The sequence below is a fragment of the Crotalus tigris genome, unplaced genomic scaffold, assembly GCF_016545835.1.
Source record: "Crotalus tigris isolate CLP2741 ecotype Arizona unplaced genomic scaffold, ASM1654583v1 scf7180000021046.533783, whole genome shotgun sequence".
In the NCBI taxonomy this organism is placed as follows: Eukaryota; Metazoa; Chordata; class Lepidosauria; order Squamata; family Viperidae; genus Crotalus; species Crotalus tigris.
The window spans coordinates 240,172-255,785 of NW_024098324.1; the positions used below are offsets into that span (position 1 = coordinate 240,172).

The window sequence follows — 15,614 nt, forward strand, 5'->3', positions numbered from 1 at the left end:
TATGATGATAATCTAACTTGGAGGTGGTAAGTGATAAGAGCAAGTCTGGATTCTCTAGGAAAGGGTGAAGTTTAGGTCAAATGGACTTCTTCAGAAGCAGCTCAAATCAATCTTGTAAAACTGCAGATCTGGATTGAAACTTGTTCCCTAACTGCAAATCTTGTGTTTTAGATCACCAGTAACTTCACACAGAACAGGCAGAAATCTAATCCAGTATTATTAGATTTCTTAACTGTATTTCTCTCTTGTCTGGATTCTTAACCAGTCTAAAACTACTGGATAAAATTCTGTACGTCCACTATATTCCAAAATGGGTAAATAAGAATGACTATTTAAATTCTACACGCTCTCCTTATAAAACATTTCACAATCAATTATAAAAGTGAACTTAATAGTTCACTGATGAACCTCCCCACTCCCTCTCCTTGCCTGGAATAAAAAATAAATAAATCTACAAATAATATGTGGTTTCAAGTTAATTTATTGGAGGGGCTGAGGAATACTATTTAACTTCCCACTCGTCCTAAGGGGCATAGGAGGCCATTCAGAGTTATAGCTACATCGCCAGAAGGGACAGAGATGATTTTATTTTCAATTTATAGCTGACTGGATAGAATTGTCACTCTCCACTTTTACAATATACTCAGAGCACATAACAGAAGAGGAGAGGAGACAAATTTGGCTGCTTCATCTCAAGATTATCCATGCAAATCCAGAGCACCGAAGAGAGCTCACTAAAGGTAAAAAAATAAATACGGCTTTAAATATTATAGAAATATTTAAAATGCAGTGGGGATAAAACTGCAGAATCTGAAGTCAAACTCAAGCAGGAGTGCCTAAGAGAGCCTTCAGTATACAGGTAGTCCGACTTAACGACCCCTAATTGGGATCAGAATTCCTGTTGCTAAGCAAGCAGTTGCTAAGTGAGCCATACCTGATTTTGCAACCTTTTTTTTGCCGTGCTTGTTAAGCAAATCGTTAGGTGAATCATGCAGTCATGAGGCAAATCCGGTTGCTCCCGTTGACTGTTTGGAAGCCACTTGGCAAAGGTGGCAACTGGCAACCACATGACCCCAAGGCCTGCAGAAATCCACAGAGCGGGATAGGGGAAGATAGGTGGAAGAGGGGTCATTGCAGCATCCCTGAGGTCAGTCGTAAGGATGGGTGGATTGTCAAGCACCTGAATTTTGTTCTTGTGTCTAGTGGACAATCATTTAAATATGAGCCAGCAGTGTGCTGCAGCTGCCAAAAAGGCCAACACAGTGCTGGGCTGCATTAACAGAGGGATAGAATCAAGATCACGTGAAGTATTAATACCACTTTACAATGCCTTGGTAAGGCCATACTTGGAATACTGCATCCAGTTTTGGTCACCACGATGTAAAAAAGATGTTGAGACTCTAGAAAGAGTACAGAGAAGAGCAACAAAGATGATTAGGGGACTGGAGGCTAAAACATATAAGGAACGGTTGCTAGAATTGGGTATGTCTAGTTTAACGAAGAGAAGGACAAGGGGGGGACATGATAGCAGTATTCCAATATCTCAGGGGCTGCCATAAAGAAGAGGGAATTAAGCTATTTTCCAAAGCACCTGAAGGCAGGACAAGAAGCAATGGATGGAAACTAATCAAGGAGAGAAGCAACCTAGAACTAAGGAGAAACGTCCTGACAGTTAGAACAATTAACCAGTGGAACAACCTGCCTCCAGAAGCGGTGAATGCTCCAACACTGGAAGTTTTTAAGAAGAGACTGGACGGCCATTTGTCTGAAATGGTATAGAGTTACCTGCCTGAGCAGGGAGTTAGACTTGATGACTTCCAAGGTCCCTTCCAACTTTATTATTATTAATTATTATTATTATTACTATTATTATTATTAAATTCGGGCAATAGTCATAATTCCATTCAGCCAACATCGTTTCGAATGGTTGCTGAACGAGTGGTCATAAGTCAAGAATTACCTGTACTCAGTCCTCCACTTCTTTGTTTTGGCGTCTTTCTTGGCAAAATGCAACACAAAGCAGACAGAAGATAATCCTGCCTTTGGTAGCTGAGAAAGAATGTGTTGATTTACTGGGGAAATTGGTAAAGACATATGATAGAAAAACAGATTTTTCTGTGGAAAACAAATACCAAAACTGATCACAAGGTATCATTTTAAAATTTAAAAAAAAATGCAGAAAACTCATTTTGAATTTTTTTTAAAAAATTCTAGGCTTAGGAAGTCAACTTTTAACTGCCCACAAATATATAAAATGTATATATCTCTGGTTTCTCTTCTTGAGCAGCAGATTCCTCAATGCCAATCACAGTCTCCTACATCATGTCACAACACATTGCGGTCCAGCTCTCATCAGCTATGTGTGTCTATGGAGGAAAGGGCAACCTCAGACAAATGACTGTCGTGCAGGTTCCTTAAAGTGTGAGTGATATCAGACATCTGTCTTGTCACACAGCTGGAAAGCAGTTTTTAAGGTGAAAGACTCAGCTAAGTTTGACGTGTTCAGCATCTTTTTTTTTTTTTTTAACGCTGGCATCCCTCTCGTGTACCTGAACTTGAAGACAGAATTGCATATCAACGTATTAAATATTTGAAAACGAAGGGACATTCAAACCATAGGCTGCTCACATCAAAGGCCATTATGGAAGCCCTTATTGTGAATTGTAGCCTCTGTACTGAGAAAATTGAATGTTTTTTGGTACTCCCAAAGAATGTTGTATAGGTAGTCCTTAACTTAAGACAAATTGCTTAACATCCGTTTGGAGTTACAATGGACCTCCCCAGAACTACTTAAGACTTGGATTTGAACATAGTTCCCCTCCCTCAAATCATACCTATTGCTCAAAAACTTAAATCATCACTTCTTCTAAGATCAAGATCAGATTTTTCAAGACTAACCACCATCCCCTCTTCCAACAAACCATTATTTCTGAGATTTCTAAATTCCAGTCTGATTCAGGCAAGTTTCAGTCGCCAGAATGAAGAAGGCTTGGGAGGGCCAGTGTAGGCCCTGCCTCAGTTATGGGAAGCTGGGGGGGAAGGCTGGTGCAGACTGACTGTTAATGGTATTGTGGATGACCTTGGAAGATGAGGAAAGAGGAGAGAACAATCCAAAAGGAGAGGGAGCCCACAGTAGTTTAAAGGTCAGAAAAGGAAACTTAGGAAGTTTCTTTGCCTACCCTAATTGATCAGTTAGTGGCAGGTTGCACCTTCAGACTTGCAAGTAGATTTAGCTCATTTGCCATAGTCATGTTTCCTGCCTGATCTATCCAGGAGGGCTGACGTTGTGGGAGGCCATGGGAAAGCCAGGGTGGGTAGGCAGAAGTTCAGGGATTTACTAGAACAGTGGTGACAAACCTATGGCATGCGTGCCAGAGGTGGCACTCAGAACCCTCTCTATGGGCATGTGCGCCATGCCCCACAGATGGCAACTGTCCCTCTTCAACCAGCTGCCTGCTAACTCGCCGAGGTCCCATGGGGTCGGATACATCCCGGCATGGCTGGTTTCCTCCCCCCCCATCCCGTCCCTCCTGGACTCGTATGCTCTCCTTTTCCCAGGGACAACCCACTGCATCGCCTCTTTAGCTGTCGGCCAGCTATCCAGCTCAGAGGCAGCTTCTTTGAACTGCTGGCGGTGGGCTGCAGGGCCCCCGAGTGTGCCATTTGGGGGCCAGCAGGCTGTGGCTGCTGACGGACACCATTAGCCCCCATGTGCTCGCTGGCCTCTATGTGCAGAGGCCAATGGTGTCAGGCAGCAGTCGCCCTGGCCCTTGCCTTGCCCCACGGCAATGGCACCCCCACCCGGCCTTGCCTTACCCCGCAGGACGAGCCTCCTGCCTACTACCTCACCTGCCAGAGGCCCCCTGGATCTCCCCCCAATCCTGCCCATCCCCCACAGGCATCCCTCCCCATGGGCAACATTGAGGTGACCATGCCCACCTTGGCCATACCCTCCCAATCTGCCATGCCCACCACAGCCATGCCCACCCAGTGGGCCATGCCCACCTGGCACCCAGCGATAATTAAGTGGGCTTTGGGTTGCAGTTTGGGCACTCGGTCTCTAAAAGGTTCGCCATCACTGTACTAGAATGACTTATGACCTTCCCTCCCAGCTTCTACATCCAGTTTGCTTGTGGGAAGCCAGCAGGGAAGGTTGCAAATGGCAATCACTTGACTGCAGCTCCCTGTGACATTGTGATCAAGAGACCGGCACACAAATACCCAGATTGTAATGACATGACTGTGGAGGTGCTGCAACGGCTAAACTGGTTTAGAGAAAAAAGTCACGATACGTCGCGACACGTTATGTGACATTGCGAGTTTGACACCCCTGCATAAGTACATCAGCCTACAGCTAATATCAGCATGGCCATTGAGGAGGAATGCTGGGATCTATATTTCAGCAATGCTGGCAGGACTACATAGGGCCTAGTCCTAGTTTAGCATTCCCTGTATACCAGCTTAGTTTGTTCAAAAACAGTGATTCAGCACAATATGCAAATCCAACATCAACTGAATTTTTATTTGCCACAGGAACTAAATGGTTAACAGAAGCATTTGAAAGAGAGTAACAAACAATAAAGGTGTTTAACAATGTATATTGCAGTGATGAAGGAAACGATAAAATTTAGACAGAAATGTTATTAGAGGAATTACTAATAAAGGATTCAGTTTTTCACCTGCTATTATAGCATTCAAAAATATTGTAAAAACAGGTAAGTATATTATATAAAATGTATTCATCGTCTGTCATTTATATTTAACTCTCTTTTGGGAACAATAAAAATAGGAAACATTTCCCACATTCAGCAAATATATTATTAATAGCAAACTCTGGCAAGAAATATACAGTAAATGTAATTCATAGGAACAAAGTAGAAGAAAGAACATATTGACTGCTATAATTCTAGCATCAAAATGTTTACAAAATCTGAGCATAAAATTCAAATTTGTCAGATACCATTAAAGGCCTATTATAAGGAGAGAAAGGCCACAAGTAAACTTCAGGAACAAAAAAATGTTCTCTTTCACTGATTTTACCAGCAGTGAACAGAGTCTGTGTGGCTTCAACACGACAAAACAAGTTAGTTAACAACAGGTGAGATGTTCTCATTCTCTATCTTCGCCTTCTTCATTTGTACGACTGAAATTCAGTGTTGTTTGTCCCCTCTCAGGGTCTTGCATTCTAAGGATTCGGATAAGACTACTTGTAGGCAAAGAACTAGATACAAAATGCAAAAAGACAAAAAACAAAAACAACCAAATAATGATTCTTTCATGCAATGTTTTCATACTTGTACCCCACCTGGTTAATAGCAACTCATCTTTTTAAATATCTATCAAAAACATTTAAGTATTTTAGATACGATTCATAGAAACACTGGTACTATCCTTAGGCTAATTCATGTAATTTCACAATCATAAACAAAAGTCTAAAGCTGCCAAAATGTTTATCAGTCCTTGGGTTAAAGGGGGATATGCTAGGTGCCTTCAACTACCTGAAAGGCCATCAGGTGGGAGCTGAGAGGTGGGAGACTTATCCCCAGAGACTCCAGAAGAAAGGACTAGAATGAATGGTTGGAAACTGCAATGAAGCAAATTTCACCTAAATGTTAAAGTGTTAACTGTTCTCTATTTGCTTCCAGAATTGACGAGCCCTTCTTCACTATAAAAATGAACTAAAGCACTACTTAATGGCCTCTGTCAAGGTTGCTGTAGGGGCATTCCTAAATCTTGCAGACTCAGGTCTTTTCCCGTGTAAGATTGAGAGTATCTTGACGACGTTTCGACGAGGTCCCACTTGTCATCTTCAGGCTGGGGTCTTCGGCTTTGTGCTTGTGCGAGCAAAGTGTGATCGGAGCTGCCGTCTCTCTATAAACATCGAAACGTCGCCAAGATACTCTCAATCTTACACAGGAAAAGACCTGAATACGTCAAGACCTGCATACCTGTACCCATGAAAATCTACGAAAAGAATATATATATATATATGCATGTATGCATGTATGTATGTATATATGTATGTATGTTTTCTGAGGTTTTGCGGGTGTTTGTATGTAGGTCTTTGGTTATTCGGGTTTTCTCCCGCGTAAAATTGGAAGTGTCTTGGCGACGTTTTGACGAAATCCCATTCGTCATCTTCAGGCTGGTGTTTTCAGCTTCGTGCTTCAAGGAGCACGAAGCTGAAAACACCAGCCTGAAGATGACGAATGGGATTTCATTGAAACGTCACTAAGACACTTCCAATTTTACGCGGGAGAAAACCTGAACAACCAAAAACCTACATACATACATATATATCTTTTGACTTTGTAATGTATACCAGTAGCGACTTGAGGCTGCTTAATGCCCCTAGTTGGGGGGGGGCTGCAAGGCAAAAGTGATTATATAGTATATATATTATAAAATATATATATTTTTGACAGTATAGCAGTCAAAAATGCCAAGGTACAATCAATCAGACCTGTCTGAAAAACTTTGTGTGTGTGTGTGTGTGTGTATGTATATATATGTATGTGTGTGTGTGTGTGTATATGTGTGTGTGTGTGTGTGTGTGTATGTGTTTTTTCTGAGGTTTTCACGGGTGTTTGTATGTAGGTCTTTGGTTATTCGGGTTTTCTCCCGCGTAAAATTGGAAGTGTCTTGGTGACGTTTCAACGAAGTCCCATTCGTCATCTTCAGGCTGGTGTTTTCAGCTTCGTGCTTCGAGGAGCAATGTGTGGTCTTAGCTGTTTCTTCCTTTTAACTGCCAGTGGGGGTATGAACTGACTGGGTGGGAGCTTGGCTGTGTTCTGATTGGGTGGAGGATTGTTCTGATTGGTTAGGGGCTTGGCTGTGCTCTGATTGGCTGGGGGGGTTGGCTGTGCTCTAATTGGCTGTGCTCTGATTGGCTGGGGGTTTCTGAGGTTTTCGCGGGTGTTTGTATGTAGGTCTTTGGTTATTTGGGTTTTCTCCCGCGTAAAATTGGAAGTGTCTTGGCGACGTTTCGATGAAGTCTCATTCGTCATTCGTCATCTTCAGGCTGGTGTTTTCGGCTTTGTGCTTCTAAGAGCAATGTGTGATCATGGCCGAAAACACCAGCCTGAAGATGACGAATGAGACTTCGTCGAAACGTCGCCAGGACAATTCCAATTTGACGCAGGAGAAAACCCAAATAACCAAAGACCTACATATACATATACATACATATACATACATACATACATACATACGTGTGTGTGTGTGTGTGTGTTAAAATCCAATAAAAGTCGATCACCAAGAGAATAAAAATGTAGAAAATTTATTAGCTAAACCTAGCTTTCGTCAAGAGCTCTTGACATCGTCAGGGTGTAAAAGGCAGTTTGTTGGGAAAGCTTATATGCAATCACTAATCATCTGCACTCGGCTCCTAGACCGTGTCACGGGGCCCAGATGGGCATGCTGTAATTTGAGTGTGTGTCTTGCATCAGAGTGTAGTTCTTTCTTACTTCCTTTCTGTGTTCCGTCGCGCGTATCTCTTTCACTAACCCTGGGATTGGCCGAAGTTCCTTCACCTCCCTCATGGGTAGTGATTGTCTCCCTCCCACCAACCTTCTGTCCATGGTTCTGCTTATTGGGGTGTGTGTAAATATAAACTAGTCACAAACCTGATAGCAATAATTTTTGACTGAATATTTTACTCACAGACGTTAACAAAGGCAACAGTACTTCTGCTAAGTCAGGAGTGTCAAACTGCCAGCCCATGGGCCAGATGCGTCATGAAGTAACCACACCCACCCCATTGCCGGGAACAGCGAAAAAGCTCCAATATGCCACGTGACGTCGCAAGTTTGACAAGTCTGTGCTAAATGCTTCACTAGAACTGACTCTAGAGTCAACTGCTCAATCTTTCCTCCCAGGTGCCAGGAAACAGGCTCAAGGTTGTCGAGGGGGCTGCTATATCAAACTGCATGGAAAACCTGTTCATCAGCTAAGTGATCTCACTCATTTCTGGTGACAATGAACCCAATTACTTATTGTCAGCCCAATGGATACCTCTGAATCCGTTTAGCAGGATTGAAAAACCTTGTCTACAAAGCACATGAACCCATAGGGAGGAAAGAATTAACAGCATTTAAAAATCTATAATTCACAAATGCATCACTTAAATAACAACAATAAGTATTCTTTAAAAAAAACAATAAAAAGAAGTTATCTCCTGAAAGAATGGTTATTGAGGTTAGGGTTCAATCCTGTGGTCATGCAGGTCCCCAGCACTTATAGAAATCTTACTAACAAACTGGGAATTTCATGCAAGGGATATGCTAAACCTCAGTACAACATACATACATATACAGGTAGTCCTCGACTTAGAACATTTCATTTAGTGACTATAAGTCACAGTGGCATGGAAAAAAGTGACTTATGACCATTTTTCACCCTTTACAACCATTACAGCATCCCCATGGTCACGTGATCAAAATTCGGATGTTTGTCAACATCTATGATGACTGCCATGTCCCTGGATCATGTGATCACCTTTTGTGACCTTCTGACAAGCAAAATCAATTGAGAAGCCAGACTCACTTCACAACCGTGCTACTAACTGCAGTGATTCACTTAACTGCAGTGATTTACTTAACAAATGTGGCAAGAAAGGTCGTAAAATGAGTCAAAACTCGCTTAACAATTGTCTCACTTAGCAAAAGACATTTTGGGCTGAATTGTTGAGGACTATCTATATATGCATCTTTATGTTCCCATTTTTGCATTTATTTAAACCTAATTCAATCAGAGATATTTCTAAAGCCTCAATTTAGTGTATTTGATTTCAAAATATAACATTCATTGCTGATATCACATCTTATCCAGACACTCCTAAAACTTCCAATGTAAATTAACAATAAAAGTAAATATATTTGAGAGTCTAGATCAGACATGTCAAACTCATGCTGTCACATGACGTCGCACAACGTATCGGGACTGTTTTGCCATTGCTGGCAATGGGGTGGTCGCGCCTTCCGCATGACGCGTCCGGCCCATGGGCCAGCAGTTTGACACCTCTGGTCTAGATAAATGATATAAAATACTTTTAAAAATATTAAAATGCCCATAAGGATAGAGAACAGGAAACATAATATATACCTCATGTTCTGGGGAGTGAGCAAAATAAACTGCCGATAACGTTGAGAGTCTGCCATCTTAAGCATCATATCCATTGCAATTCTCCTGTTAACCATGTCCTAAAAGATATTAAAGTGTGCAAATTGTTATTTAAAAAAACATGTTATTTAAATTTCCTAAACAATTCAATATATTATTGTCTTAAAGACCAGTTCTAATGCCACCTTTTTTTTTCTTTTATAACAGCTATTTCCCACCAACTTCGTTTAATTCAAGGTTAGGTAATCTAATTCCTCTGAGCATGATTGCTAAAAACTTATGGCACAAAACTAGTGTAAGCTTGCTCATTCATTCATTCATTCATTCAATTTCTAGAGCCGCCCAACTCAACCAAGTGTCTCTGGGAAGCTTACAATTCTACAAGTATAAAACAATAAAAAAACATTAAAGCAATAACAACATCCACAAAAACAGATCAAAAAACCAAGAAAAAAATCCAAACTACCCACCAAATTAGCCCATCCATGATCTAACAGTTTAGAGTAAAAAAAAACCTCAGCCAACCATACCATAAATACATCAAATTCATCCAAGCATCTGAAAGGAGATTCAGCAATGGACCACAGAGAGAGGATGAAGCAGACTGTGGAGAACGAACGTTCTCCTCCGGATAGAGATTTCATGTCATCAAGAGCAGCCTTATTTCCATCTCCAGGCTGCACCTTCAATTATATAAAAAGAAAAAAAAAATGTAACTGAAATTATATGGAAAAAAAGTATTCGCAAGTGAAACAAAATACTTCCAGGTGAAACAAAAACCCACCATAAACTTGCACAGGGTGGCGGGGGAGGGGGGGAGAGGCTGGGACTTTGTGGTGTGGCGGCTGACCATAGCACCTGGTTTGAGGTGGCACTCCTCAGTGATGGTGGCAGCACTGGCAATGTTGGGGCTGAAATAGAGGCCTGAAGTCTCTATTTCAACCCCCGCACTACCATCACCACTGTTAAGTGCTGCTGTGCAAGGCAGCCAAAAGAGCAACAATGGAGAAGGCAGGACCACTGTTAACACAGTACAGTATTGCCAATTCCTGACCTCTGCAGGCAGTTCAGCATGACACTTCAAAATGAATGACCCACCTACAATCAAAATGGGTGACCCATGACAGCAGGAGGCCGCACACAGCTGTAAAGGGAAGCCAGTGGCCAAGTGCCCAAAATGCAATTATATGATGAGCGTGTAAGCAGTCCTGGGAAGGTCCATTGTAATTTTGAATGATCATTAAGCAACCAGTTATAAGTGAGGACTACCTGTATTTTTTTCTTGTGTCTCTGAGATAACAAGTCCACAGGAAACAATAATGACAAATTAACATGAAAGCTAACATTTTACTAACAGACTATCACTCTGATTGCAAACGTGATATGTTTATAATCATCTGTTTGGAAGCAGAAAGCATTTCGTTTCTTTGTTGCTGGCCCATTTGAAATTCCGAGGATTCTTCAAGAAAGTATTAAAGTTGGATCACAGCTGAACATCAACCTTTGAATGATTCATCTGGAAGCTTCATCTCCTGACCAGTATAACTGGTAATAATCTTAATGAAAAACTAAATACAATCCTCAAATATTTTGCTACCAGATGAATTGTAGAATAAAGCCCTCTTTTTTAAAAAAAATAATAATTAACTGTAATTCCTGAATTGCAAAGCTCACATGTTCTGAGTGGGCAAGACTCGTGTTCTCCTCACTAGCCTAAGCAAACATATTGCTGCTTTCTTTGGGCAGAATTTTCCTCGGTATAGATTGCTCTAAATGCCTTAATTGAGAGGCTGTGGGGTAACTGTGGTTTCTTTGTATAGCAAAATACATTTCAAAAATTGCTGGAACTCTGCTTAATCATGTGGAAAACTACTCCATTCTTCTCGGTTTGAAAGGAAAAACTTTGCAGAGTTGGGGAAAACAATTTTGAGCATTAACTTTTCAGTCTCAAAAATGTGTGTCTGAAGACACAACTTTAATGTCTAGCATTCTGTATAATGTATTTTGTATAAATCTATCATGAACATTTTATTTATTTATTTATTTATGAGACTTATATACCGCTTTAAGTGCAAGCACTCTCTAAGCGGTGTACACCAGTAAGCAATGTATATATATATTTACATTGCCCCCAACAATATGGGTCCTCATTTTACCTACCTCGGAAGGATGGAAGGCTGAGTCAACCTTGAGCCGGTGAGATTTGAACTGCTGGCCTGCTGAACATAGTCGGCTAAAGTGGCCTGCAGTACTACACTCTAACTGCTGCGCCACCTTGCATGACAAAGGCCTCTTCTGCATGTTTCCAACCAATAGGGGTCCTGATCTTTCTTTTGCCAATACTTGCTGATGTCGTCGATCCATCTTGTTTTTTAGGTCTCTTTCGTGGACACTTTTTATCTAGTGCAGGGGTAGGCAACCTTGGCTCTTTTATGACTCGTGGACTTCAACTCCCAGAATTCCTGAGCCAGCATGGCTCAGCTTGGAAACTCTCCCTTTCCCCTCAGCATGGCTGGCTCAGGAATTCTGGGAGTTGAAGTCCACGAGTCATAAAAGAGCCAAGGTTGCCTAGTGGGATCTGTTCTGTGACTGCCTTGTTCCACCTGCCATCACTTCTTCTTGCTATGTCACCAGCCCATTCCCGTGTCAAGTCTTTTACTCTCTTGACAATGATATTGTATACTTTTGTTTGTTCTCCAATCCAGGTGCAGATCTTTCTATCTTGCCTTGTAATGTCAAGCATGTATCTTTCCATAGCTCTTTGCACCAGTCTTAGCTTTTGTTATCGATTGTATGGTTAGTGTCCATGTTTCACCTCCATATGTTTAGAGCAGCACGCACTGATCAAAAACTTTTCTTTTCAGGCATACGGAGAGATTGTTCCTGCATATTATGCCTAACTTGCTGAATGCTGCCAACCCCATTTAACACAGCGTTCAATTTCCTTTACTGCATCACCTTCCATTCTCTCTCTTCTTTGTCAAGAGTCAAAGATGAAATTTATTTTATTTCTTGGGAAAGGAAGTCCAATAAGAATTCTTCCATTAATGACCATAGGAGGCTGCCTTTCCACTACTGGATGAATGCTAGGTCTTAAGGTTGGGAGGGAAAGCTACTGGTAGGCAGGTTTATATCAAAGGAAATGGGTTGATCGTTCTTGTTTATTAGAACAATAATTTGTTTAAGGATATGTAGGATTGTTGTTCAAAAACCTGAACCAATATAGAAAGATGCAGATAAATAGCTAGGTGACTGACTTTCTTTGCACTTACTTAGACTTGCCTCCATAATTTCCTTTTCAATTATTTATTTCTTTTCCTTTTAACTGCCTTTCCTTAAGTCTACTTTTAATAAACTAGATGTTAAGAGAAAAACATAAAGGATCTTCCAAGGAAAAATGCAATGCTACAAGTTTATCTTTTCAGTCAGTGTTAAGTAGAACACCAAAAGGAAAGTGAAATCTACTCCCAGGACAAAATGGAAGTAATGAATAGATGGAAAACCAGTTCAAAAATCTCATCCTATCCCAATCATTAGAACCTTGCAAATAAACTAACATCTATAATGAATGCATTGTTTTGACACAGCTAATTTACATGCTTTAAAATTGAAAATTACATTTAAATTCAACAAGGTGTCCACACATTAATACCTTAAAGTAAAACTCTTTTATGAAACATATGCACAGAGACCCTAAGCTAAACAATGTATAAAAAAATAAATCATTCCACTGCTTCAAGGCCATTGAAATGAATGAAATATTCATCACCACAACGTTTCATGAGTTGCATCCAAAGGATGTAATACTATAAACACAGCAACGTTTCATGAGTTGCATCCAAAGGATGTAATACTATAAACACAGGCAATCATTCCAACTATGCACCCTGTATTTACAATTAAATGTAAATAGCAATAAAATATCATGCTAAGAAAAAGTGGCCAGGAGAGATTTCCTGTTTTTCTGCCAAAAATCAATGCAGTCCATCTATCAGAATTATGAGGACATCTTGAGGTGATACATGTCATAACAACTCTCCAATATGAAATTATTTCTAAAAAAAAAAAAAAACCCATCGCAAGCAATTTTAATGAACATTCAGCTAAGTTATGATCTGTACAATTACATCAAATTTACAATTAAGTTTTCAAAAACTGCAGGACTATGGTAAGTTGAATCCCACTTTTTTCTCATAAAATTACCCTCTAAAACATTTTGCAGGCTAGAACCAAAGTACTGTGTATTCATAAAAGAGGGACAGAACAGTTACCTGCTTCTTCACCCATTTGCTCAACTTGGAAACTGGCCAGAGAGGATCAAGTCCATTAATTCCACGGTTATTATGAAAGCCAATAGAAATGGTGAAAGAGAAGGTAAGCATTACAACCCATCTTTTCACCACCATATTTATTCTCTTGGAATTAATTCCATGTATTCATTAATGTGGAATTCCTGATTGCCAATAACTTTCAATAAACTGGTCAATATATGTATAAGTGGCCTAAACAAAAAAAAATGTGAGGATGAAAAAAATCAGCCCAACGAATACCAAACTGATCGGCCATGTTCAAAATTAGATGTAACATTCTCACTTTCTTGTAGTGAAGTTTCCCGATCAAGTCTTTACCGTTCCATATCATTCAAGAAAAAGAATACTTAACAACATCACACATATATAGGCAGCACTGTATTTCACCTAAAATTTTTAAAATATCTTAATTTCTGTTGCAGTAACTGGCAACATATTTTTTTTAATCTGTTAAAGCCTCGAGCTATTAAAAAAAAGGGAAAATGTTTAAAATTAAAAATGATATAACCTGAATGAATATTCAGGATTTTAATATGTAGAAATGTTTATGTACATCAAATATGCAAAATGTAATGTATTACTATACAGGTAATTCTTGACTTACAACAGTTTGTTTAGTGAGGGTTCAAAGTTACAACAGCACTGAAAAAAGTGTCTTATGACCGTTTTTCAGTTACGACCGTTGCAGCATCCCCATCATCGTGTGATCAAAATTCAGACATTTGGCAACTGGTTCATATTTATGACTGTTGCAGTGTCCCAAGATCATGTGATCATCTTTTGTGACCTTCCGACAAGCAAAATCAATGGGGAAGCCAGATTCACTTAACAACCGGGTTACTAACTTATCAACTGCAGTGATTCACTTAACAACCGTGACAAGAAAGAGCGTAAAATGGGGCAAAACTCAACTTAACAAATGTCCCACTTAACAACAGAAATTTTGGGCTCAATTGTGTCCGCAAGTTGAGGACTAGCTGTACAAAGCAAGACTTTAATGTAGAAAGAATTACACATCACGAAAGGCAATTTGTCAGGTATAAAAAGGCACTTATAAATACCCTTACATATTTCGTTAGTGTAATCGAGTTTTCTTTCCAAAATAAAGTTGTTATGGATTAATTGGGAAGCTGATGATAAGAACAGTGGGATGGAGAATAATTAAGTGTAATGTGTAGTAAAATGGGAATGTGGGAAAAATTTCAGATTTGTTATCAAAAGTTGCTTAATCACCTCGGACTATTGGAAATTGTTCACAAGACCTCAATTAATAACAAGCGTTCCCGATCTGGAGACATAATCCAAGATGACTCCTAACATTTTCATACATTTAAGACATAAAAAATGAGACATGTTTGATTCAGCAGTGACCGAAGTTGCATAAATTATTGAGCCAGCTCTTTTGTGGGGGAAATAAAAAGGTTTCTAGAAGTCAAGCTTGACTCCTAGTGATAGTTTTCATGGCAACAGTACAGAAGTGGCTTGTTTTTGCCCTCCCTGCCAGCTCTGGCTTTTTGGATAATAAAGTACTATTAAATTGAGGCAATGACCTAGGGAGCATTTGTACCTTTGGAAAAAAAAGCTCTTATCATTTTCTGTTTGCTCTGAGGTATTAAAAAAATACCGGGTTCCTGTTTTCTCACAAGGGAATGACTTTGTACAACTGGGCGCTGACATGGAAGCTCATTCGCATGCAGATTACGTGGAGGAGTGAAACCATTGTTTCCCAATTCATTTTAAGGCCAATCTTTGTTAAATGTATAAACCTGAACTGGCATAGTGTAGGGGAAAAAAACTTTATTCAAAAATCAACTCATTCTAAACGAAAGAAAAAAAATAAAACAACAACAAAAACAAAAGTCAACCCAAAACCTGACTTACAGTAATGGAAAGTCTTTCATTCTTGTGGTCAAACTCTATTTTTCCAGAATACGACCGTTGATTTAACAAAGAATCGAAGTAATATTTGCATCGCATAGTAAGAAACCTTCAAAATGAAAATATTAAAAAAAATGAACATATAAAAGAAACTTATAAATAACATATGAAATGACACTAGCAGACAACTTGGGGTGTGTCTATGTGTATCAGCTCCAGTGCTGCTCTTTTATCCTTCTTAGCGCATTGCCTTACTTGTCCTGACAAAGACAAAAGTGGACAGGAGACCCATCCTTGAAACACTTA

General features: G+C 39.9%; 1 protein-coding gene across 4 annotated transcripts in view; it reads right to left on the reverse strand.

Annotated features, from left to right (window-relative positions):
• Positions 1-4,501: 4,501 nt before the first annotated feature.
• The window catches only part of SMC6 (structural maintenance of chromosomes 6), a 42,851-nt gene continuing 31,738 nt past the window's right edge, over positions 4,502-15,614 (reverse strand). For 3 of the 4 annotated variants that reach the window (XM_039369317.1, XM_039369315.1, XM_039369316.1), the window contains 4 exons: positions 15,312-15,417; positions 9,651-9,803; positions 9,103-9,200; positions 4,502-5,221 (listed from right to left, as the gene is read on the reverse strand). In XM_039369317.1, the coding sequence (XP_039225251.1) occupies positions 5,110-5,221; positions 9,103-9,200; positions 9,651-9,803; positions 15,312-15,417 (469 nt within the window). In that variant the 3' untranslated portion in view covers positions 4,502-5,109. Of the gene's footprint in view, positions 5,222-9,102; positions 9,201-9,650; positions 9,804-13,391; positions 13,623-15,311; positions 15,418-15,614 lie in introns of those variants that run through there. The other variant, XR_005559863.1, reaches the window with a different exon arrangement.